The sequence below is a fragment of the Oncorhynchus mykiss genome, chromosome 10 (genome assembly GCF_013265735.2).
Source record: "Oncorhynchus mykiss isolate Arlee chromosome 10, USDA_OmykA_1.1, whole genome shotgun sequence".
NCBI classification, from domain to species: domain Eukaryota; kingdom Metazoa; phylum Chordata; class Actinopteri; order Salmoniformes; family Salmonidae; genus Oncorhynchus; species Oncorhynchus mykiss.
In genome coordinates, this window is record NC_048574.1 from 79,212,355 (window position 1) to 79,239,654 (window position 27,300).

The 27,300-nt window shown below is 42.4% G+C and overlaps 2 protein-coding genes across 2 annotated transcripts; both read right to left on the reverse strand.

Moving 5' to 3' along the window:
- Positions 1 to 440: 440 nt before the first annotated feature.
- Positions 441 to 9,849, reverse strand: LOC110511088 (NACHT, LRR and PYD domains-containing protein 1 homolog). Its single transcript, XM_036934111.1, has 10 exons — positions 9,786 to 9,849; positions 8,911 to 8,948; positions 6,817 to 6,881; positions 6,470 to 6,684; positions 6,024 to 6,283; positions 5,107 to 5,241; positions 4,697 to 4,829; positions 4,566 to 4,595; positions 1,172 to 1,454; positions 441 to 498 (listed from the first exon to the last, which is right to left on the reverse strand). The coding sequence occupies exons 3-10, from the start codon at positions 6,822 to 6,824 to the stop codon at positions 492 to 494; spliced, it is 1,071 nt and encodes a 356-aa protein (XP_036790006.1). The 5' UTR covers positions 6,825 to 6,881; positions 8,911 to 8,948; positions 9,786 to 9,849; the 3' UTR covers positions 441 to 491.
- Positions 9,850 to 9,933: 84 nt separating this feature from the next.
- LOC110511089 (NACHT, LRR and PYD domains-containing protein 3-like) lies at positions 9,934 to 24,815 on the reverse strand (the record flags this gene model as incomplete). Its single annotated transcript, XM_036934112.1, has 11 exons — positions 24,730 to 24,815; positions 21,029 to 21,171; positions 19,106 to 19,272; positions 17,204 to 19,004; positions 16,947 to 17,120; positions 16,694 to 16,867; positions 16,345 to 16,518; positions 13,822 to 13,995; positions 11,055 to 11,101; positions 10,355 to 10,916; positions 9,934 to 9,985 (listed from the first exon to the last, which is right to left on the reverse strand). Coding segments are annotated over exons 2-11 (3,441 nt in total), but the record flags the coding sequence as incomplete, so codon positions are not given.
- Positions 24,816 to 27,300: the final 2,485 nt, after the last annotated feature.

Below are 27,300 nucleotides of genomic sequence, written 5' to 3' on the forward strand. Positions count from 1 at the left end.
TCAGATTAGGTGGAGAAGTGTCTTTGTCCACAGACTAGGAGACAGGCCTCAGCATCTTCAGATTAGGTGGAGAAGTGTCTTTGTCCATAGACTAGGAGACAGGCCTCAGCATCTTCAGATTAGGTGGAGAAGTGTCTTTTGTCCACAGACTAGGAGACAGGCCTCAGCATCTTCAGATTAGGTGAAGAAGTGTCTTTGTCCACAGACTAGGAGACAGGCCTCAGCATCTTCAGATTAGGTGGAGAAGTGTCTTTGTCCACAGACTAGGAGACAGGCCTCAGCATCTTCAGACTAGGAGACAGGCCTCAGCATCTTCAGATTAGGAGAAGAAGTGTTCTTTGTCCACAGACTAGGAGACAGGCCTCAGCATCTTCAGATTAGGTGGAGAAGTGTCTTTGTCCACAGACTAGGAGACAGGCCTCAGCATCTTCAGATTAGGTGGAGAAGTGTTGTTGTCCACATACTAGGAGACAGGCCTCAGCATCTTCAGATTAGGTGCTACAAGACAGAGGATGTAGGAGAGATCAGAAAGTATGGAGAAGAATGAGGAGTGAGATACACCTGAGATAATGATGTGATGATGTCCTATGATACACCTGAGATAATGATGTGATGATGGTCCTATGATATACCTGAGATAATGATGTGATAATGGTCCTATGATACACCTGAGATAATGATGTGATGATGGTCCTATGATACACCTGAGATAGTGATGTGATGATGGTCCTATGATACACCTGAGATAATGATGTGATGATGTCCTATGATACACCTGAGATAATGATGAGATAATGATGTGATGATGGCCCTATGATACACCTGAGATAATGATGAGATAATGGCCCTGTGAAACACGTGAGATAATGATGAGATAATGGCCCTATGATACACCTGAGATAATGATGTGATGGTCCTATGATGCACCTGAGATAATGATGTGATGATGGCCCTATGATACACCTGAGATAATGATGTCCAATGATACACCTGAGATAATGATGTGATGATGGTCATGTGATAAGTGTAATTTATTACAGGCAGCAACACAAAAAAACATGCTTCCATTCTGAAAAGTACTTTATCTTTGATCTGGGTAGCTATGTTTTTATTTGTCCTATATTTAATCATTCCACATATTCAAGGGAGGGAGAAAAGAAACCGGTCTTACCTAGATTCACTCAAGTACTTAACAAGATGGTGTTCATGTTCACTGAGAGCTTTGAGACAAGCTCCCATCACTTCTGGTCCTTTAGGGAGGACTGCATTCAGTAGTTTTCTCATTCGCTCCTGTTCAGTTGTTTCAGCTGTTATTCTGGAGTACTCTTCATCACCAATCATGCTCTTTGACGACAGATCATCTGCTATTGGTATTGGGTTTTTGACTCCCTGAATGAGTACAGCCCTGTGTTTCTTCAGAAACTCCTCAGCAGGAATCCCAGGGAGTGTTAATGCTGAAGGGGGGTGAATGAAATGAATATGTCTTTAAGGTGAACAGCAGCTGTTTCTACATCTAACAGTCTCCAGTTAACATTCCTCTGATAGTCATTTCTTGTATAGAGCTGACTCCAGGGTTGTAGTCAATTCATATTCAAGTCATATTCAAAAATAAAAAATTGTCTTCCCATTAGTCATTGAAAATTGATTTTCGGTTATTGAATTTGAATATCAGTTTACTTCCTGAATGGACTGACTTATTTGGAATTGACGCCTACCCTGGCTGACACGATTGTCTATTCTACATAACATACAGAGCCTTGCAAAAGTGTTCATACCCCTTGGATTTCTCTATTGTGTTACATAGTGGGATTAAAAATGGATTTAATTGTAATGTTTTGTCAACAATCTACTGAAAATACTCTGTAATGCCAAAGTGGACCTGTCCCCCCATACAGGAGAAAACTGAGGATGGATCAACAACATTGTAGTGACTCCATCATAACGACTTAAATGACAGAGTGAAACACAACACATCACTGAATAACTGCCTCCTTATTTTCAAGCATGGTGGTGGCTGCTTCATGGTATGGGTATGCTTGTCATCAGCAAATACTGGGGAGTTTTTCAGGATGAAAAGAAACAGGATGGAGCTAAGAACAGGCAAAATCCTAGAGGAAAACCTAGTTCAGTCTGCTTTACACCAGACACAGGGAGATGATTTCACCTTTCAGCAGGACAATAACCTATAACACAAGGCCAAATCTACACTGGAGTTTCTTACCAAGAAGACATTGAATGTTCCTGAGTGGCCAAGTCACAGTTTTGACTTAAATCTGCTTGTAAATCTATGACAAGATGTGAAAATGGCTGTCGAGCCATGATCTCCAACATCTTGACAGAGCTTGAAGCATTATGAACACAATAATGGGCTAATATTGTACAATCCAAGTGTGTAAAGCTCTTAGTGTCATGCCCGGACCATAGAGAACCCTTGGTTCGTGACTAGGGGGTGTTCTAGTTCAATATTTCTATGTTGGTGATTTGTATGGTTCCCAATTAGTTGCCTCTAATTGGGGATCATATTTAGGTAGCCATTTTTCCCACCAGTGTTTGTAGGATATTGTTTGCATTGGTGCTTGTGTCACCACATAGTAACGGTGTGTTGATTGTTTATTGTTTTGGTTAAAGAAGTTTCACTTTAAATAAATATGTGAAACTCAACAAACGCTGGGCCTGGTTTCGTCTCTTACAACAACCGTGACACTTAGAGACTTACCCAAGAAGACTCCCAGCTCTTAGAGACTTACCCAATAAGCCTCCCAGCTGTAATGACACTTAGAGACTTACCCAAGAAGACTCTCAGCTGTAATCACTCTTAGAGACTTACCCAAGAAGACTCCCAGCTGTAATCACTCTTAGAGACTTACCCAAGAAGACTCCCAGCTGTAATCACTCTTAGAGACTTACCCAAGAAGACTCCCAGCTGTAATCACTCTTAGAGACTTACCCAAGAAGCCTCTCAGCTGTAATGACTCCTAGAGACTTACTCAAGAAGACTCCCAGCTGTAATCACTCTTAGAGACTTACCCAAGAAGCCTCCCAGCTGTAATGACTCTTAGAGACTTACCCAAGAAGACTCCCAGCTGTAATGACTCTTAGAGATTTACCCAAGATGCACAGCTGTAATGACTGCCAAGGTGTTTCTAACATGTATTGACTCAGGGAGCTGAATACTTATGGAACAACTATTTTAGGTATTTAATTTCAATCAATCTAAAAAATATGTATTCTTTGACATTACAGAGTATTTATTATACTTATGGAACAACTAATTTAATTTAGATTCATTTCTATTAATCTAAATATGTCTACAGTTGAAGTCAGAAGTTTACATACACCTTAGACAAATACATTTAAACTCAGTTTTTCACAATTCCTGACATTTAATCCCAGTAAAAATTCCCTGTTTTAGGTCAGTTAGGATCACCACTTTATTTTAAGAATGTAAAATGTCTGAATAATAGTAGAGAGAATGATTTATTTCAGCTTTTATTTATATCATCACATTCCCAGTGGGTCAGAAGTTTACATACACTCAATTAGTATTTGGTAGCATTGCCTTTAAATGGTTTAACTTGGGTCAAACGTCTTGGGTAGCCTTCCACAAGCTTCCCACAATACGTTGGGTGAATTTTGGCTAATTTCTCCTGACAGAGTTGGTGTAACTGAGTCAGGTTTGTAGGCCTCCTTGCTCGCACACACTCTTTCAGTTCTGCCCACAAATTTTCTATGGGATTGAGATCAGGGCGTTGTGATGGCCACTCCAATACCTTCACTTTGTTGTCCTTTAAGCCATTTTTGTCACAACCACAACCTAAGTGTTTGGTGGTAACTTCCGACTTCAACTGTATGTTCTTTGACATTACACAGTATTTTGTGGAGATTGTTTACAAAAATTACAATTAAATCCCTTTTAATCCCACTTTGTAACACAATGAAATATAATGAAGATACTTTTGCAAGACTCTTCATCACCCCACTGAACATGATTCATGGAAACCTTCATCACCCCACTGAACAAGACTCATGAAGACCTTCATCACCCCACTGAACAAGACTCATGAAGACCTTCATCACCCCACTGAACATGATTCATGGAGACCTTCATCACCCCACTGAACACGACTCATGAAGACCTTCATCACCCCACTGAACACGACTCATGAAGACCTTCATCACACCACTGAACACAACTCATGAAGAACATCATCACCCCACTGAACATGACTCATGAAGACCATCACCCCACTGAACATGACTCATGAAGACCATCACCCCACTGAACATGACTCACGAAGACCTTCATCACCCCACTGAACATGACTCACGAAGGTCTTCATCACACCACTGAACATGATTCACGAAGGTCTTCATCACCCCACTGAACATGACTCACGAAGGTCTTCATCACACCACTGAACATGATTCATGAAGACCTTCATCACCCCACTGAACATAACTCATGAAGACCTTCATCACCCCACTGAACATAACTCATGAAGACCTTCAACAGTGTCCTTGAAGAAACGTTAGCTCTGTAACCTCGTCCACAAAGACAAACTTACGTGTTGGATGAGAGTCTTTGCTGTATTCATCTGAAAGACAAACAAGAGAAAATATCATAAAACACTTTAATAGCATCTGTTAGAAAAGGACATTGATGATTGACATACTGTTCATGTCCAGTATTTCTTACCTTTTGATACCACTGATTTCCATACTGTCCTCTCATCATCCCCGATTAACTCCATCTCAATGTCCACCCCTGTGTTTCCCATTATCATCTTACAACAGCTTGGTGTGGTGTTTGCAGGTAACAGCTGAATCTTCTGTAGGAGGCCATATGGTGCAACGAGAGAGCGAGAGCGAGAGCGAGAGAGAGAGGAGAGAGAGAGAGAGAGAGAGAGAAGGAGAGAGAGAGAGGAAAGCGAGAGAGAGAGAAGGAGAGAGAGAGAGAGAGAAGGAGAGAGAGAGAGAGAGAGAGAGAAGGAGAGAGAGAGAGAGGAGAGAGACAGAGAGAGACAGAGAGATAGAGAGAGAGAATGATATTCCAGTAATTCATATACAATATGACAGATTCAGGTCCTCAGCCTGATAAAACTGCACCTCTGGATAGATGGAAGTAGAGTGTGGATTCTTGAGTGCAAACCAAGTGTTCATCTTTAAGGGCCCATTTGGACTTGGCAGGAGAAATTCTGAATATCCTTGGGACACCTGATCTTTCTCCCGTTCCCGAACAGCCTACAAAATGAGAGATGTAAGTAGTCAGTCACAACAATGTAGTCTCATAATTCACACAACATGCAGCTCACTGGACAATCCATTTTTGTCAACACTATCGTTATTGATTTACCATTATTTCATCAGATAAGTTGACTGAGAAGAGATTCTCTTTTACAGCAACGACCTGGGGAATAGTTACAGGGGAGAGGGAGAGGGGATAAATGAGCCAATTGGAAGCTGAGGATGATTAGGTAGCCATGATGGTATGAGGGTCAGATTGGAAGTTTAGCCAGGATACCGGGGTTAACACCCCTACTCATACGATAAGTACCATGGGATCTTTAGTGACCACGGAGAGTCAGGACACCGGGGTTAACACCCCTACTCTTACGATAAGTACCATGGGATCTTTAGTGACCATGGAGAGTCAGGACACCGGGGTTAACACCCCTACTCATACGATAAGTGCCATGGGATCTTTAGTGACCATGGAGAGGACACCCATTTAACGTCCCATCTGAAAGACAGCAACCTACACAGGGAAATGTCCCCTTCACTGCCCAGGGGCAATGTCCCCTTCACTGCCCAGGGGCAATGTCCACTTCACTGCCCAGGGGCATTGGGTTCTCCTTCGACCAGAGGGAAGAGTGCCATCTACTGGCTCTTCAAATGAACGAGACAGAAATAGATTTGTCACAGAGCTGCACGTTGTCTTTGTAATCTAGAGATTTTCAACAAACGATCAGCTTTCCTTCAGTAAGATTCAACATACTGTTGTCACTTCAGTGATAGTGGCTCACCTCTTTCTGACTGGAGTTTCTGAGGAGCAGGTACAGCCTTGAAATGACTGTTGACTTTTTTACTGCCATATAGAGGACCACGTCACAGTGGACATCTACGATCCAAGAAAGGATATAGCTCAGTATAACAGAGATAGCTGAGAACTTGGGATGGAGAATCTTAACATGGAATCTGGTGACCTCATGCACTTCCTCTAAAGACACTCCATGTTCCTCTACATGAAGAATCTTCATCTCATTCCTCAGGGAAGGGTTGGTCCCTGAACAACACAATAAAAAGGAGACAGAAAGACATATTTTATTATTCATCCAACTAAAACACAAAGAATGTGCAGTACCAGATCACAGTAAACTCAAACTCCCATAATAGTTTATTCATTAATTCAGGAAGTGAAACTCAGTTACATGGAAATGTCTTTCTGAATACTAATTATATATGGTTTTACCTAAACAGACAAAGTGTGGCAGATGAACTTCCTCCAGTTCACCTAACTCCATAGTGATGTCCAGCAATGGACCACCTTGTGTGTACTGCATGTCTTTCAGAAGTTGACTGTAGGGTTCCCAGTTCCTGAAGTGATACTTCAGAATGACATCTCTCTCACACAGCCAGCGGAGCCCAGACACTGTGCACTCATAACTCCCTTTGGGTGTCCTGTGCCTTATGGCAACAACAAGATGTGGTAGAGAGGGTCAATGGTCAAATGGAGAGGTTGGATTAGAAGACTATTCCCAAAGGTAATGGGGAAATACACTAGCAGGTGGAATGAAATGTTATAAGTAGTTATTTTACCTGAACATTGTCACTCCCTGGACAGTGGAAGTCAAGGGTTCAATCTGAAGCCAGTGTGTGGAGTCCTGAACAAGGACAAGCATGTCAGTAATACATATGGGGCCTGTTTCCTGGGATCTTTAGTGACCACGGAGAGTCAGGACACCGGGGTTAACACCCCTACTCTTACGATAAGTACCATGGGATCTTTAGTGACCATGGAGAGTCAGGACACCGGGGTTAACACCCCTACTCATACGATAAGTGCCATGGGATCTTTAGTGACCATGGAGAGGACACCCATTTAACGTCCCATCTGAAAGACAGCAACCTACACAGGGAAATGTTGTGCTGGACTAAAAAGCATGCTCAATGGAAGTTTCAATAGAAAGTTCTTTAAGGTCCAGGACTAGACTTAATCTGTGTCTGGGAAACTGGCCAATTATACAAAAGTATCTGATCTAAATGTATTTATTCAATGTTACATGGAATGCTGGTGATATATTGATTACACTGTTCAATGAACAAAGGTGACAACAGATAAAATCCTGCATGACTATGTCATGACGTTGCCCTTTTTTGGGTACAGCAAGCCCCATCCCCCTCTCCCTGCCTCCTACAACTAGGCTGCTGTGGTCAGAGAGGTCATACATTCCTGGAGGAGATGATCTCCTCATGGCCACAGTATAGAGACAGAGTGAATTTTCATAGAGAACAATGGAATTTCTTCCACCTCACAGAACTGGAGGTCCGAACGACATTTATGTTCCGGAGAAAGTATAAAATATCGGTGAAGAATTCAGTCCGGTTGCTACAATTTGGTGAAACTCATGAGAGACAATACGGCACATTACCATAACGCTGTTTACATAATAGCCTCAGATATGAGGTTTACATCTAATTGTTGTATAAAATGAATGAGTGAAGAGGAAACTATTTGTTTAATGAAGGAAACTCCAATTTCCTTTTGAGTTTAACTAAATCAGAGGAAAGCCCATGAGCCCAGTTCGGACCGGGCGTTGTGAGACAGCCTTTTTTCTGCAACTCCCAAATAAACCCCCCCCCCCCCCCCACCTTGAGAATTTATCACCAGACCATGTTTCTCTCCATTACGAGAGGACAAAAGGTTGCAGACCAGCTTTCCTCGATAACGAGAGGGCCAAGGTTTGAGACCAGACTGCTGAATCTTTTAACCGTCCCACGTGGTTAAACTATTAGACTATCGCTACCGACAAAATAAGAACAAGTCTTTGATATTAATTACTCGTCTGCAGCTTGAATTTGAATTCAGTATCATTGAACGCGAAGAACGACAACCGCAGAAACATCCAATCTATAACGAAATGAATGAATGTCACTCTGAACTTTCCATTCTATAACGAAATGAATGAATGTCACTCTGAACTATCCATTCTATAATTATCGACTGTGTGTTGTCTTATCTCAGTCGACCCCCCACTTCCCTTTTCTACAACAAGCCGCAATGCCGGTTTATCCCACTAGGGAAACTCCGTTATCATTTCCTTGTAACGATCAACTGTTTGTTTATGCATTTCTGTGAATTACTTAGTTAGTAAATAAATGATTTAAGACAATTGATGTATGGATGACTCATAGTGAAGACTGGGTTTGTGCAGATAACCAACAATTTTATGACGTTTGGAATGAGACTAAAGTGAGGTGAAATAAATAATTCATTAATTCGAAGACTAATTGATCAGATATAAAATATCTGAAAAGTTACATTAGGAAAATTATAACTTTGAATTCTGAATATTTTCCTTGGTGCCCGGACTTCCTAGTTAATTACAGTTACATGATTAATCAGTTTAATCACGTTATACTAATTACAGAGAATCTTTGATTAAAAACTTAAAGTCTTCATTTAATGATAGTAAAGACAAGACATATACAAGCAGAACACAGGACTGTCTATATCCCAGTATGAATGGTTGGTCAGTACACACCTGGCTTTGAGACTGTGTTTATATTACTAAAGCAGAACACAGGACTGTCTATATCCCAGTATGAATGGTTGGTCAGTACACACCTGGCTTTGAGACTGTACCTGACTCCTGCAGGTATGTAAAAGTAAGAATTGACATTATGACTTACCTCAACATGGTCACAAGTCTTACAGCTCTGAGGAATCCCTGAAGTCAAAAATAGTTGTTATTTAAAATGCACAATCTCATGTAATAATGAATTAATAATTATTAAATAGACTTGTAATATAACTAAGCAACAGTCTCAGAATGTACACTCATTAGCATACCATAATCTGACATTAGCGTTATATTAATTAATGTTTGTGGAAGCAGGAAACAACATCGTTCTGGTCCGTGTTTTGTAGATGTTGGGGGTTTGATTTCTGCTAGATTCTAGGATGAGAGTTTAAAGGTAGAGTCAGCTAAATGATGTTGTACGAGCAGCACCACAGATATTGTGATGAGCAAGATGCCCGACTTCTCTCTCACACAGTCACACACAGTAACTGCCATGTGCACCGGTCCTTTTCACTCTCTTACAGTGGAGAGGTTGAGTGTTCGCCACGGGACCAAAACAGCGGAGAAGTTTAGCCTTGCTCTCCAACACTCTTAGTTGTTGTAGAAATGTACCCACTCTGCTGTTTACTTTGTGCATCTACGTCATATCGCTGACTCTACCTTTAAGTTTGTTTTGACAAAATAGATCATGATTGTGCTCCTTGTCTGGGACTCAAGTACAATGAACGCTTTAAAACTACTTTGACTTAAAAACAATTATCAGTTAAGTCTGGGGCGGCAGGGTAGCCTAGTAGTTAGAGCGTTGGACTAGTAACCGGAGGTTGCAAGATCAAATCCCCGAGCTGACAAGGTACAAATCTGTCATTCTGCCCTTGAACAGGCAGTTAACCCACTGTTCCTAGGCCGTCATTGAAAATAAGAATTTGTTCTTAACTGACTTGTCTAGTTAAATAAAGGTAAAAAATAAATTAAAAAAAAACTCACATTTCTCAGGTCCAGGCTTGATCCAACTCTCTCCACCATGGTCTCTGGTGTTCTCAGGTCCAGGCTTGATACAACTCTCTCCACCATGGTCTCTGGTGTCCTCAGGTCCAGGCTTGATCCAACTCTCTCCACCATGGTCTCTGGTGTCCTCAGGTCCAGGCTTGATACAACTCTCTCCACCATGGTCTGTAGTTCTATTTCTGTAGATCCAACAGAACACATTAAAACACACCACTACTACTAATATAACTGTCTGTAGGTCCAACAGAACACATTAAAACACACCACTACTACTAATCTAACTGTCTGTAGGTCCAACAGAACACATTAAAACACACCACTACTACTAATCTAACTGTCTGTAGGTCCAACAGAACACATTAAAACACACCACCACTACTAATCTAACTGTCTGTAGGTCCAACAGAACACATTAAAACACACCACTACTACTAATCTAACTGTCTGTAGGTCCAACAGAACACATTAAAACACACCACTACTACTAATCTAACTGTAGGAATGATTCCAGAGGAAAACACATGATGAAACATTGCTATTTGACTCACCTCTGAATGTGTTGGTCATCTATCTGACGCAGGGTCACTGAGGTCACTGAGGAGGAGGAAACACCAAACCCAGGATAGAGGGGTTCAGTGAATGTGGTGTGTTCTGTGTAAAGGTGGTGTGTCGGTGTACCAGAGGAGGACACACTATAGAAGGACAAAGTACCAGCTGACCAGTCCAGATACACTCCAACTCTGTTAGAAACAGGACCAGGGATGGATCTGCAACAGACTCCAGGATGGTAAAAGCAATAACCACTATGAGAGCAGAATAAACACCAGGACTTCTTATTGCCTCCAATGTCACTGTCAACCCCCCTTCCCTTCCTCTTCATTCCTCTGTACACCACACCAATGACTGCCCCGGTACCATCCATCTCCACCTCCCAGTAATAACGACACCCAGATAAGCCTTCTCTGCAGAGAACCTGATGAAGACAATCAAATCTGTCTGGATGGTCTTCATAATGCTGGTCCTCCACCACCCGTGTCACCTTCCTGTTCCCCTCAGACAGTATCAGGTGTGGGTGTGCTGTATTTGGGTCCAGGGTGAGATGACAGGCATCTGTAGACAAAATGAGAGCTTAATCAAACCACATCTTCATATAAAATATTGTGTTTTGTAGTTACAGAACAAGTATTGATTAGTTAATATGTTACTATAGTGCTGAATATGCAGTTAATTAGGATTGAAGAGACTTACATTTCCTCAGCCCTGATTTCAGCCTGCACTCTCCACCATGATCCACACTGTAGGAGAAACAGGTTATTGACTGACAAAGACCTAATAAAGCAGTCAACATTTAAACCATATTGTTGTGTTCTGGTGCACTATCCCAGTTCATTACTATCCTACCTACTGCATACAGAACGGAGTACAGTTCATTACTAGAGACATACAGGTATTCTATCCTACCTACTGCATACAGAGCGGAGTACAATTCATTACTAGAGACATACAGGTATTCTATCCTACCTACTGCGTACAGAACGGAGTACAATTCATTACTAGAGACATACAGGTATTCTATCCTACCTACTGCATACAGAACAGAGTACAATTCATTACTAGAGACATACAGGTATTCTATCCTACCTACTGCATACAGAACAGAGTACAATTCATTACTAGAGACATACAGGTATTCTATCCTACCTACTGCATACAGAACGGAGTACAATTCATTACAAGATACATACAGGTATTCTATCCTACCTACTGCATACAGAACGGAGTACAATTCATTACAAGATACATACAGGTATTCTATCCTACCTACTGCATACAGAGCGGAGTACAATTCATTACTAGAGACATACAGGTATTCTATCCTACCTACTGCGTACAGAACGGAGTACAATTCATTACAAGATACATACAGGTATTCTATCCTACCTACTGCATACAGAACAGAGTACAATTCATTACTAGAGACATACAGGTATTCTATCCTACCTACTGCATACAGAACAGAGTACAGTTCATTACAATATACATACAGGTATTCTATCCTACCTACTGCATACAGAACAGAGTACAATTCATTACTAGAAACAGACAGGTATTCTATCCTACCTACTGCATACAGAACAGAGTACAGTTCATTACAATATACATACAGGTATTCTATCCTACCTACTGCATACAGAACAGAGTACAATTCATTACTAGAAACAGACAGGTATTCTATCCTACCTACTGCATACAGAACGGAGTACAATTCCAACAGGATATCAGAGATGCAGAAGAAGAGTATTCATGTGGTGATGATGTATGCTGTGTTGGAGTGCTCTGCCTGCTGGGTAGACTTCCTCTTAATTCTACCATCATGTCACTGAACCTACTACACTACAGTTGTGGCCAAAAGTTTTGAGAATGACACAAATATTAATTTTCACAAAGTCTGCTGCCTAAGTTTGTATGATGGCAATTTGCATATACTCCAGAATGTTATGAAGAGTGATCAGATGAGTTACAATTAATTGCAAAGCCCCTCTTTGCCATGCAAGTGAACTGAATCCCGAAAAAAAATGTCCACTGCATTTCAGCGCTGCCACAAAAGGACCAGCTGACATCATGTCAGTGATTCTCTCATTAACACAGGTGTGAGTGTTGACGAGGACAAGGCTGGAGATCACTCTGTCATGCTGATTGAGTTCAAATAACAGACTGGAAGCTTCAAAAGTAGGTTGGTGCTTAGAATCACAGTTCTTCCTCTGTCAACCATGGTTACCTGCAAGGAAACACGTGCCGTCATCATTGCTTTGCACAAAAAGGGCTTCACAGGCAAGGATATTGCTGCCAGTAAGATTGCACCTAAATCAACCATTTATCGGATCATCAAGAACTTCAAGGAGAGCAGTTCAATTGTTGTGAAGAAGGCTTTAGGGCGCCCAAGAAAGTTCAGCAAGCGCCAGGACCTTCTCCTAAAGTTGATTCAGCTGCGGGATCGGGGCACCACCAGTACAGAGCTTGCTCAGATAGGGCAGCAGGCAGGTGTGAATGCATCTGCACGCACAGTGAGGCAAAGACTTTTGGAGGATGGCCTGTGTCAATAAGGGCAGCAAAGAAGCCACTTCTCTCCAGGAAAAACATCAGGGACAGACTGATATTCTGCAAAAGGTAAAGGGATTGGACTGCTGAGGACTGGGGTAAAGTCATTTTCTCTGATGAATCCCGTTTCCGATTGTTTGGGGCATCCGGAAAAAAGCTTGTCCGGAGAAGACAAGGTGAGCGCTACCATCAGTCCTGTGTTATGCTAACAGTAAAGCATCCTGAGACCATTCATGTGTGGGGTTGCTTCTCAGCCAAGGGAGTGGGCTCACTCACAATTTTGTCTAAGAACACAGCCATGAATAAAGAATGGTACCAATACATTCTCTGAGAGAAATTTCTCCCAACCATCCAGGAACAGTTTGGTGACAAACAATGCCTTTTCCAGCCTGATGGAGCACCTTGCCATAAGGCAAAAGTGATAACTAAGTGGCTCGGGGAACAAAACATTGATATTTTGGGTCCATGGCCAGGAAACTCCCCAGAACTTAATCCCATTGAGAACTTGTGGTCAATCCTCAAGAGGCGGGTAGACAAACAAAAACCCACAAATTCTGACAAACTCCAAGCATTGATTATGCAAGAATGGGTTACCATCAGTCAGGATGTGACCCAGAAGTGAATTGACAGCATGCCAGGGCGGATTGCAGAGGTCTTGAAAAAGAAGGGTCAATACTGCAAATATTGACTCTTTGCATCAACTTCATGTTATTGTCAATAAAAGCCTTTGACACCTATGAAATGCTTGTAATTATACTTCAGTATTCCATAGTAACATCTGACAAAAATATCTAAAGACACTGAGGCAGCAGACTTTGTGAAAATGTATATTTGTGTCATTCTCAAATCTTTTGGCCACGACTGTACATATGACACAACCGCTGCTCACACTATTAGGACATCTATTCTGACTTACTTCAGCTTCATCAGTTTATATGTGGGATCCACCAGAGCAGCTGAAAGCAGTTCCCCTGCAGAGTCTCCTGGGTGATTGTAGCTCAGGTCCAGCTCTTTCAGGTGGGAGGGGTTTGACCTCAGAGCTGAAGACAGAGCAGCACAGCCCTCCTCTGTGACCAGACAGCCAGACAGCCTGCAGAGAGATACACAACATATTTATTTTGATACTGTCGCAAAGCTAACTAAAAAGCAGCATTCCCAAGAGAGGATGGCTTTCACTTCAGCAGTGATAAATTCATGAACTTCTTTGAGGAAAAGATCATGATCATTAGAAATCAAAATACGGACTCCTCTTTAAATCTGCGTATTCCTCCAAAGCTCTGCACAACTCTGCCAGGAGGTAGGATCAAGAGAGACACTCAAGTGTTTTAGTACTATATCTCTTGACACAATTATGAAAATAGTCTTGGCCTCTAAACCTTCAAGCTCCTTACTGGACCCTATTCCAACTAAACTACTGAAAGAGCTGCTTCCTGTACTTGGCCCTCCTATGTTGAACATAATAAACGGCTCTCTATCGACCGGATGTGTACTAAACTCACTAAAAGTGAATAAAGCCTCTCTTGAAAAAGCCAAACCTTGACCCAGAAAATATAAACTATCGGCCTATATCGAATCTCCCATTCCTCTCAAAAATGTTAGAAAAAGCTGTTGCGCCGCAATTCACTGCCTTCCTGAAGACAAACAATGTATACGAAAGGCTTCAGTCTGGTTTTAAACCCCATCATAGCACTGAGACTGCACTTGTGAAGGCGGTAAATTACCTTTTTAATAATGGCGTCAGACCGAGGCTCTGCATCTGTCCTTGTGCTCCTAGACCTTAGTGCTGTTTTTGATACCATCGATCACCACATTCTTTTGGAGAGATTGGAAACCCAAATTGGTCTATACGGACAAGTTCTGGTCTGGTTTAGATGTTATCTGTCGGAAAGTTATCAGTTTGTCTCTGTGGATGGTTTGTCCTCTGACAAATCAACTGTAAATTTCAGTGTTCCTCAAGGTTCCGTTTTAGGACCACTATTGTTTTCACTATATATTTTACCTCTTGGGGATGTAATTCGAAAACAAAATGTTAACTTTCACTGCTATGCGGATGACACACAGCTGTACATTTCGATGAAACATGGTGAAGCCCCAAAATTGCCCTCCCTGGAAGCCTGTGTTTCAGACATAAGGAAGTGGATGGCGGCAAATGTTCTACTTCTAAACTTTTAAACTCAGACAAAACAGAGATGCTTGTTCTAGGTCCCAGGAAACAAAGAGATCTTCTGTTAAATCTGACAATTAATCTTGATGGTTGTACAGTCGTCTCAAATAAAACTGTGAAGGACCTCGGCGTTACTCTGGACCCTGATCTCTCTTTTGACGAACATATCAAGACTGTTTCAAGGACAGCTTTTTTCCATCTACATAACATTGCAAAAATGAGACATTTTTGGAACAAAAATGATGCAGAAAAATGAATTCATGCTTTTGTCACTTCTAGGTTAGACTACTGCTTGGCTCTACTTTCCGGCTACCCGGATAAAGCACTAAATCAACTTTAGTTAGTGCTAAATACGGCTGCTAGTATTCTGACTAGAACCCAAATGTGATCATATTACTCCAATGCTAGCCTCCCTACACTGGCTTCCTGTTAAGGCAAGGGCTGATTTCAAGGTTTTACTGCTAACCTACAAAGCATTACATGGGCTTGCTCCTACCTATCTCTCTGATTTGGTCCTGCCGTACATACCTACACGTACGCTACGGTCACAAGACGCATACCTCCTAATTGTCCTTAGAATTTCTAAGCAAACAGCTGGAGGCAGGGCTTTCTCCTATAGAGCTCAATTTTTATGGAATCGTCTGCCTACCCATGTGTGAGACGCAGACTCTGTCTCAACCTTTAAGTCTTTATTGAAGACTCATCTCTTCAGTGGGTCATATGATTGAGTGTAGTCTGGCACAGGAGTGTGAAGGTGAACGGAAAGGCACTGGAGCAACGAACCGCCCTTGCTGTCTCTGTCTGGCCGGTTCCCCTCTCTCCACTGGGATTCTCTGCCTCTAACCCTATTACAGGGTCTGAGTCACTGGCTTACTGGTGCTCTTCAATGCAGTCCCTAGGAGGGGTGTGTCACTTGAGTGGGTTGAGTCACTGACGTGGTCTTCCTGTCTGGGTTGACGCCCCCCCCTTGGGTTGTGCCGTGGCGGAGATCTTTGTGGGCTATACTCGACCTTGTCTCAGGATGGTACGTTGGTGGTTGAAGATATCACTCTAGTTGTGTGGGGGCTGTGCTTTGGCAAAGTGGGTGGGGTAATATCCTGCCTGTTTGGCCCTGTCCGGGGGTGATCGGATGGGACTACAGTGTCTCCTGTTTTACCAAGCTCAGTACCGACCAGACTGAAACAGTGTGTGTAGTTTACAGCCTGGATCCTCCAGTCCAGCAGACAGCAGTGTAACTCACCTCAGTACCAACCTGACTGAAACAGCTGTACTTACCCCAGTGTGTGTATTTTACAGTCTGGATCCTCCAGTCCAGCAGACAGCAGTGTAACTCCTGAGTCCTGCAGGTCATTGTCTCTCAGCTCCAGTTGTTTCAGTTGTGAGTTGGGTGAACTCAGGACTGAGGCCAGATCTGAACAGCAACCCTCTGTCAGACCACACTGACCTAGACTAGAGGGGAGTAGAGGACAAACTTGAACGCTTGCAACACACACACACACACCCATACACACGCACGCACACACACACACCTCAGTGTGTGTAGTTTACAGTCTGGATCCTCCAGGCCAGCAGACAGCAGTGTAACTCAGCTCAGTACCGACCTGACTGAAACACCTGTACTTACCCCAGTGTGTCTAGTTTACAGTCTGGATCCTCCAGTCCAGCAGACAGCAATGTAACTCCTGAGTTCTGCAGGTCATTGTCTCTCAGCTGCAGCTGTTTCAGTTGTGAGTTGGGTGAACTCAGGACTGAGGCCAGATCTGAACAGCAACCCTCTGTCAGACCACACTGACCTAGACTAGAGGGCAGAAGAACACATGATTAACACATGTTTAAAACATCCACATAATAACTCATACTGAAGATATTTAACTCACACTAGTGTCTGTATGTTGCAGAGTGGACTGGTTAGTCCAACACAGAGCAGCTCCACTCCTCTGTCTCCCAGGTCATTGTAGCTGAGGTCCAGTTCTCTCAGGGGGGAGTTTGGTGTCTGCAGAGCTGAGGCCAGAGTCTCACAGGATTCATATGTGAGTTTACAGCCAGCTAGTCTGAAGAGAGTATATAGTCTGTTAGATATACAAATCCTTCATCATAATGATACTGTATACATCAACTCAATAACATAACTCACAGTGCTCTCTTGCAGGTTTTCACTACCGGCAGCAACCTCTGATAACCTTCCTCTGATGTGCTGTATGTCTTCAGGTCAAACTCCTCCAGCACCTCCTCTGACATCAGTAACAGGTAGGCCAGGGCTGAACATTGGTCAGGTTTTAGTCTTGTTTCTGAAAGAGTTCCTGATCGCAGGGAGGTCTGCATGTCTTCAACTAGAGAGTTGGAACCAAGTTCATTCAGACAGTGGAACAAGTTGATGATCCTTTCTGGTGAGGATTCTTCGTCGATCTTGTCTGAAAGGTACCTGACTGTTCTCTCAACTGTTTTCTTATTGCTCCGTGTGGTACTTCCTGTCTGTGTCAGAAGGCCTCGTAACAGATTCTGATTGGACTCCAGTGAGAGACCCAGAAGGAAGCGGAGGAACAGGTCCAGGTGTCCATTCTCACTCTTCAAGGCCTGGTCCACTGCTCTCCTGTGTAAGTCAGACAACTGGATTGACTTCTTCTCTTCATCATCACTAGTGGTGGGAAAAACATTTTCCTTCTTGTCCAGACATGATTCTAAAGCATGCACTGCTGCTAGAAACTCCTGAATGCTCAGATGCACAAAGCTGTAGACCTTCTCTTGGTACAGCCCAGATTCTTCTTTAAAGATCTCTGTACACAATGCTGAGTACTCTGATGCCTCTGTGACGTCAAGACCACACTCTCTCAGGTCCTCCTCGTAGAAGATCAGGTTGCCCTTCTGCAGCTGTTGGAAAGCCAGCTTTGCCAGTTTCAGGATCATCTCTTTGTCTGACTGAGACAGTTCCTTTGGGCTTGTCTCTGTGGCTTTGTTGTACTTCCTGTTCTTCACAATGATTTGGATGAGCATGAAGTGTGAGTACATCTGGGTCAGAGTATTGGGGACTTCATCCTTCTCTGTCTCTTTCAGCATCATCTCAAGGACAGTGGCTGATATCCAACAGAAGACTGGTATGTGGCACATGATGTGTAGGCTTCTTGATGTCTTCATGTATTTGATGATTTCATTGGCCAGATTCTGATCTGTGATTTTCTTCCTGAAGTACACCTCCTTCTGTGGATCATTGAACCCTCGTACCTCTGTCACTTGGTCAACACACTCAGGAGGGATCTGATTGGCTGCTGCAGGTCGTGTGGTTATCCAGAGGAGAGCAGAGGGAAGCAGAATCCCCTTGATGAGGTTTGTCAGTAGCACGTCCACTGAGGTTGGCATCGTGACATCACAGCACTTCTCATCATTTGTTAAGTCTAGAGGAAGTCGACACTCATCCAGACCATCAAAAATGAAAACAGTTTTGGTTTCACCATCTTCAATGCTGTCAATCTCTTTCAGCTCTGGGAAGTAGTGGGAAAGAAGTTGCATCAGACTGTATTGGTCCTTTTTCAGGTTCAGATCACGGAAAGGAAGAGGAAACATGAAATGAACGTCCTGATTTGCTTTTCCCTCTGCCCAGTCAAGGATGACCTTCTGCACAGAGACTGTTTTTCCAACACCAGCGATTCCTTTGGTCAGCACAGTTCTGATTGGTTTGTCTTGTCCAGGTAAAGGCTTGAAGATGTCGTTGCATTTGATTGGTGTCTCTTGTGTGGTTAGTTTCTTGGATGCCATCTCTATCTGTCTAACCTCATGTTCATTATTGAGCCCTCCACTTCCACCCTCTGTGATGTAGAGGTCTGTGTAGATGTCCTTGAACAGACTTTGGTTTCCATGGTGTCCAATTCCTTCAGATATGTGTTGATACTTGTGTTTCAGTTTAGCCTTGATGTCTTGTTGGACTGTCAGCAGAGTTTGACCTGTAGGAAAACAATGAGAGTTGGGACTCATAAGTTAATGTGTGTGTTTTATAAGGGCCTTTGTACTGTTCTTTGTAATATTGTATGAAACACAGTCTTACTTCTTCTGTCCAGAAGGTTGTGTGTGATCTTTAATGCATCCTCACTGTCCAAACTCTCCACTTCCTTATTGTCATCTGGTAATGGTTCCTGGCTGAAAGCAGGTGGCCGATCACACTTCATTGATAGCAGGCTGGTTGTAGGTGACACTGCTCTGGGCTTCAGGACACTGAACAAAACAGGGAGACAGATCATCTCATCAATACCTCATCTACATCCTTTTAACAACTGTATAGTGGAACTTCTAGAAGTCCTGATGCTTCTTTTAAAGCTACAGTCTGGAATTGGTAAATCCATTTCTGGCCTTTTTAATGGATGATATAGACCTACATTTTACTGTGGGACAAAAAAGTATTTAGTCAGCCACCAATTGTGCAAGTTCTCCCACTTAAAAAGACGAGAGAGGTCTGTAATTTTCATTATAGGTACACTTCAACTATGACAGACAAAATGAGAAACAAAATCCAGAAAATCACATTGTAGGATTTTTTATGAATTTATTTGCAAATTATGGTGGAAAATAAGTATTTGGTAAATAACAAAATGTTATCTCAATACTTTGTTCTATACCCTTTGTTGGCAATGACAGAGGTCAAACATTTTCTGTAAGTCTTCACAAGGTTTTCACACACTGTTGCTGGTATTTTGGCCCATTCCTCCATGCAGATCTCCTCTAGAGCAGTGATGTTTTGTGGCTGTTGCTGGGCAACATGTGGTTGAGATCTGGAGACTGGCTAGGCCACTCCAGGACCTTGAAATGCCTCTTACGAAGCCACACTTTTTTTGTCCGGGCGGTGTGTTTGGGATCATTGTCATGCTGAAAGACCCAGCCACGTTTCATCTTCAATGCCCTTGCTGATGGAAGGAGGTTTTCACTCAAAATCTCACGATACATGGCCCCATTCATTCTTTCCCTTACACGGATCAGTCGTCCTGGTCCCTTTGCAGAAAAACAGCCCCAAAGCATGATGTTTCCACCCCCATGCTTCACAGTAGGTATGGTGTTCTTTGGATGCAACTCAGCATTCTTTGTCCTCCAAACACGACGAGTTGAGTTTTTACCAAAAATTTATATTTTGGATCATCCTAATGCTCTCTAGCAAACTTCAGACGGGCCTGGACATGTACTGGCTTAAGCAGGGGTACAAGCCTGGCACTGCAGGATTTGAGTCCCTGGCGGCGTAGTGTGTTACTGATGGTAGGCTTTGTTACTTTGGTCCCAGCTCTCTGCAGGTCATTCACTAGGTCCCCCCGTGTGGTTCTGGGATTTTTGCTCACCGTTCTTGTAATCATTTTGACCCCACGGGGTGAGATCTTGCGTGGAGCCCCAGATCGAGGGAGATTATCAGTGGTCTTGTATGTCTTCCATTTCCTAATAATTGCTCCCACAGTTGATTTCTTCAAACCAAGCTGCTTACCTATTGCAGATTCAGTCTTCCCAGCCTGGTGCAGGTCTACAATTTTGTTTCTTGTGTCCTTTGACAGCTCTTTGGTCTTGGCCATAGTGGAGTTTGGAGTGTGACTGTTTGAGGTTGTGGACAGGTGTCTTTTATACTGATAACAAGTTCCAACAGGTGCCGTTAATACAGGTAACGAGTGGAGGACAGAGGAGCCTCTCAGGTCTGTGAGAGCCAGAAATCTTGCTTGTTTGTAGGTGACCAAATACTTATTTTCCACTATAATTTGCAAATAAATTCATTAAAAATCCTACAATGTGATTTTCTGGATTTTTTTTCTCATTTTGTCTTTCATAGTTGAAGTGTACCTATGATGAAAATGACAGGCCTCTCTCATCTTTTTAAGTGGGAGAACTTGCACAATTGGTGGCTGACTAAATACTTTTATGCTCCACTGTAAGTAATTTGGGAACACTATTCATTAGTTTGATCTAAGAGAACTGTATATTTTGAAAATTCATTTCTTACCTCTTAGAACTTGTGTCTTGAGTCATTTTAGAGGCAGTGGTCCCCTCCTCTCTCTCCCCAGAGAGGCTCATTTCAGAGGCAGTTGTCCCCTCCTCTCTCCCCCCAGAGAGACTCATTTTAGATGTAAGTCACAGCTCACTCAGCTACAATAAGCAATAACAGAACAGTCAATATTTCTGAACATTGAAAAACAATTAACAATTACCACACTTTTACTGTCTGTGGTCAGAGTTCAGACACTTCTTGTTGCATTTAAACATACACAGCCCAAAATTATTAATTTGATTTGGATCCCCACTAGCTGACTCCATAACAACAGCAAGTCCACCTGGTTGGATCCCCTGACCCCATAACAACAGCTAGTCCACCTGGTTGGATCCCCTGACTCCATAACAACAGCTAGTCTACCTGGTTGGATCCCCTAACTCCATAACAACAGCTAGTCTACCTGGTTGGATCCCATGACTCCATAACAACAGCTAGTCTACCTGGTTGGATCCCCTGACCCCATAACAACGGCTAGTCTACCTGGTTGGATCCCCTGACTCCATAACAACAGCTAGTCTACCTGGTTGGATCCCCTGACTCCATAACAACAGCTAGTCTACCTGGTTGGATCCCCTAACTCCATAACAACAGCTAGTCTACCTGGTTGGATCCCATGACTCCATAACAACAGCTAGTCTACCTGGTTGGATCCCCTGACCCCATAACAACGGCTAGTCTACCTGGTTGGATCCCCTGACTCCATAACAACAGCTAGTCTACTCCATAACAGCTAGTCTACTCCCCTGATTCCATAACAACAGCTAGTCTACCTGGTTGGATCCCTTGACTCCATAACAACAGCTAGTCTACCTGGATGGATCCCCTGACTCCATAACAACAGCTAGTCTACCCTGGGGTACACACAACTTAAAAAACGTTACAGTTTAGATTGACAGACGGTAGTAGACGTTACAACATTCACCAAGTAGACGTTACAGTTTAGATTGACAGACGGTAGTAGACATTATAACATTCACCAAGTCAACGTTACAGTTTAGATTGACAGACGGTAGTCGACATTATAACATTCACCAAGTAGACGTTACAGTTTAGATTGACAGACGGTAGTAGACGTTATAACATTCACCAAGTAGACGTTACAGTTTAGATTGACAGACGGTAGTAGACGTTACAGACCGGTAACATAACAGGTATTTATTCTATACCAACCAAAGCCAGCCCCCCCCCCCCCCCCCCCCAAAGACCAATACGTTTGTTTTTAAATACATAAAATATTGTATCTTTCATCTCTCTGTGCTTCATAATTGTCCTTCAATTCACAAGAGGCGTAATGTATCGCACAGGAGAAAGCATTCGAGCGAGCGAAACAGCACCCCCTCTGTCTCAGTATGTGTAGACCATGTATCTGATGCTGTCTGGACAGTGAAACAGCACCCCCTCTGTCTCAGTATGTGTAGACCATGTATCTGATGCTGTCTGGACAGTGAAACAACACCTCTCTGTCTCAGTATGTGTAGACCATGTTTCTGATGCTGTCTGGACAGTGAAACAGCACCCCCTCTGTCTCAGTATGTGTAGACCATGTATCTGATACTATCTGGACAGTGAAACAGCACCCCCTCTGTCTCAGTATGTGTAGACCATGTATCTGATGCTGTCTGGACAGTGAAACAGCGTCCCCTCTGTCTCAGTATGTGTAGACCATGTATCTGATGCTGTCTGGACAGTGAAACAGCACCTCTCTGTCTCAGTATGTGTAGACCATGTATCTGATGCTGTCTGGACAGTGAAACAGCGCCCCCTATGTCTCAGTATGTGTAGACCATGTATCTGATGCTGTCTGGACAGTGAAACAGCGCCCTCTCTGTCGCTCTACATGTAGACCATGTTTCTGATGCTGTGTGGTCAAAAAGAGTATTACATTGTTGTCCGTAGCATTGAAGGCAAAGGGATGCCAGCGAGCATCTGGCCCTTGATTAAAAAAGTATAAGAAATTATTTTCAGTGCAAGGGAACCACGCCTGCAAAGCCCATTATGCAACTTAACAAGGTAAGTCTGAATACAAACTAATGAGAAGTGCGCAGGAAAGGCGTGCATAAGAAAGGCGTCATTTCATACATTAGAATAGTGCTCTTAGTGAATACATCCACGCGCTGCTTGAGTTCACATGTGGTGAAAATATTGTATCTTTCATCTCTCTGTGCTTCATAATTGTCCTTCAATTCACAAGAGGCGTAATGTATCGCACAGGAGAAAGCATTCGAGCGAGCGAAACAGCACCCCCTCTGTCTCAGTATGTGTAGACCATGTATCTGATGCTGTCTGGACAGTGAAACAGCACCCCCTCTGTCTCAGTATGTGTAGACCATGTATCTGATGCTGTCTGGACAGTGAAACAACACCTCTCTGTCTCAGTATGTGTAGACCATGTTTCTGATGCTGTCTGGACAGTGAAACAGCACCCCCTCTGTCTCAGTATGTGTAGACCATGTATCTGATACTATCTGGACAGTGAAACAGCACCCCCTCTGTCTCAGTATGTGTAGACCATGTATCTGATGCTGTCTGGACAGTGAAACAGCGTCCCCTCTGTCTCAGTATGTGTAGACCATGTATCTGATGCTGTCTGGACAGTGAAACAGCACCTCTCTGTCTCAGTATGTGTAGACCATGTATCTGATGCTGTCTGGACAGTGAAACAGCGCCCCCTATGTCTCAGTATGTGTAGACCATGTATCTGATGCTGTCTGGACAGTGAAACAGCGCCCTCTCTGTCGCTCTACATGTAGACCATGTTTCTGATGCTGTGTGGTCAAAAAGAGTATTACATTGTTGTCCGTAGCATTGAAGGCAAAGGGATGCCAGCGAGCATCTGGCCCTTGATTAAAAAAGTATAAGAAATTATTTTCAGTGCAAGGGAACCACGCCTGCAAAGCCCATTATGCAACTTAACAAGGTAAGTCTGAATACAAACTAATGAGAAGTGCGCAGGAAAGGCGTGCATAAGAAAGGCGTCATTTCATACATTAGAATAGTGCTCTTAGTGAATACATCCACGCGCTGCTTGAGTTCACATGTGGTGCGATCAGTTTATCTCGCCCGTTGCACCGGGGTGTGTATTCAGAAGAAAGGTGTGGCGACAACGACTAAACCAGTGGTTAACATTCTGCAACGGTGCACCGGCCAAGTTATATCGAGCGCACAGCAGTGAGCAAAACGGACCACCACTTTCCTGATCGGTGTCGCCAGAAAGCATTTTCAACGTTGATTTAGCCCAACATTCAAATAGTTTCTATGCCCATTGTTGCACGTCACTTTTACTTGACTGACTTGACGAAACAGTGTTTTCTTTAGTGACAGATTTACGTAATTCCGATGCACGTCTTCTAACGCAGTTTCGTCATGCGGATAATAATCACGATAATGCGCTGTCAGACGCCTTTACCAATAATACTCTACCTCATATCCCTGTAGCCAATAACATCACTTAGGATCATATTGATTAGGCTAATAAATATGAATCAACACCAATGTAAATAAAACTAAACTTATCATTCTTGAAAGTTGAAATCAGTATTGCATTAACTTTACAGTTCTTCAGGTGTCTTTCCCTTAAATTATCTGTCTCTCTATGAAAGCCTAACTTCTCCACAACACTTTTCTACATTAAATTATAAAAGAACGTAACAAACCTCAGATGTTTTGTCTTCTACCCGTAAGGTCCATGTCTTCCTGTGTTGAGACACGAGGTGGAGGGAGAGGGGATGAGGGAGAGAGGGGGGAGGTGGAGGGAGAGAGGGTGACGAGAAGTATCAGGGATATACTGTATAGTGCCCTATGTGGCTCCCTATGTGGCTCTGGTCTAAAGTAGTGCACTATATAGGGAATATGGTGTTATTTGAGGGTAACTACTCCATATACAGTAGTAACATAGGACCTTATAGCTTATTGACATAGGATCTGTCTCTCTCACTAACACACACACACACACACACACACATACACACATACACACCCCACCTTAACAGACCGACTGCACTACATTTACAGCACCTCACCTTAAAAGACTGACTACACTACATGTACAACACCTCACCTTAACAGACTGACTACACTACATGTACAATACCTCACCTTAACAGACTGACTACAGTACATTTACAACACCACACTGTAACAGACTGACTACACTACATTTACAACACCTCACCTTAACAGACTGACTACACTACATTTACAGCACCTCACCTTAACAGACTGACTACACTACATGTACAACACCTCACCTTAACAGACTGACTACACTACATTTACAACACCACACTGTAACAGACTGACTACACTACATGTACAACACCTCACCTTAACAGACTGACTACACTACATTTACAGCACCTCACCTTAACAGACTGACTACACTACATGTACAACACCTCACCTTAACAGACTGACTACACTACATTTACAACACCACACTGTAACAGACTGACTACACTACATGTACAACACCTCACCTTAACAGACTGACTACACTACATTTACAGCACCTCACCTTAACAGACTGACTACACTACATGTACAACACCTCACCTTAACAGACTGACTACACTACATTTACAACACCACACTGTAACAGACTGACTACACTACATTTACAACACCTCACCTTAAAAGACTGACTACACTACATGTACAACACCTCACCTTAACAGACTGACTACACTACATTTACAACACCTCACCTTAACAGACTGACTGCACTACATGTACAACACCTCACCTTAACAGACTGACTACACTACATGTACAACACCTCACCTTAACAGACTGACTACACTACATTTACAACACCTCACCTTAACAGACTGACTGCACTACATGTACAACACCTCACCTTAACAGACTGACTACACTACATTTACAGCACCTCACCTTAACAGACTGACTACACTACATGTACAGCACCTCACCTTAACAGACTGACTACACTACATGTACAACACCTCACCTTAACAGACTGACTACAGTACATTTACAACACCACACTGTAACAGACTGACTACACTACATTTACAACACCTCACCTTAACAGACTGACTACACTACATTTACAACACCTCACCTTAACAGACTGACTACACTACATTTACAACACCTCACCTTAACAGACTGACTACACTACATTTACAACACCTCACCTTAACAGACTGACTACACTACATTTACAACACCTCACCTTAACAGACTGACTACACTAGATGTATTGCAGTAATGATATGCTGTGGTATATATGTATAATATATTACAGTAATGATATGCTGTGGGATATATGTAGATTATATTACAGTAATGATATGCTGTGGTATATATGTAGAATATATTACAGTAATGATATGCTGTGGTATATATGTAGAATATATTACAGTAATGATATGCTGTGGTATATATGTAGAATATATTACAGTAATGATATGCTGTGGTATATATGTAGAATATATTACAGTAATGATATGCTGTGGGATATATGTAGATTATATTACAGTAATGATATGCTGTGGTATATATTTATAATATATTACAGTAAAGATATTCTGTGGTATATATGTAGAATATATTACAGTAATGATATGCTGTGGTATATATTTATAATATATTACAGTAAAGATATTCTGTGGTATATATGTAGAATATATTACAGTAATGATATGCTGTGGTATATATGTAGAATATATTACAGTAATGATATGCTGTGGTATATATGTAGAATATATTACAGTAATGATATGCTGTGGTATATATGTAGATTATATTACAGTAATGTGGTATATATTTAGAACATATTACAGTAATGATATTCTGTGGTATATATGTAGAATATATTACAGTAAAGATATTCTGTGGTATATATACAGGGCATTTTGAAAAGTGTTCAGACACCTTGACTTTTTTCACATCTTGTTACGTTACAGTTTGTACAGAAGTCACTGTACAGTGTTGATCTGTTAGAGGTTCATGAGACGGGCTGAATATCAACACAACCATTCTCAGAGCCAGTTTCCCCAAAGACATTCGCAGTGCCCGACTAGTCCGGACTTGAACTCGATCGAACATCTCTGTTGAGATCTGAAAATAGCTGTGTAGCAACACTCCCCGTCCAACCTGACAGAACTTGAGAGGATCTGCAGAGAAGAATGAGAGAAACTACACAAATACAGGTGTGCCAAGCTTGTAGCGTCGTACCCAAGAAGACTCGAGGCTGTAAT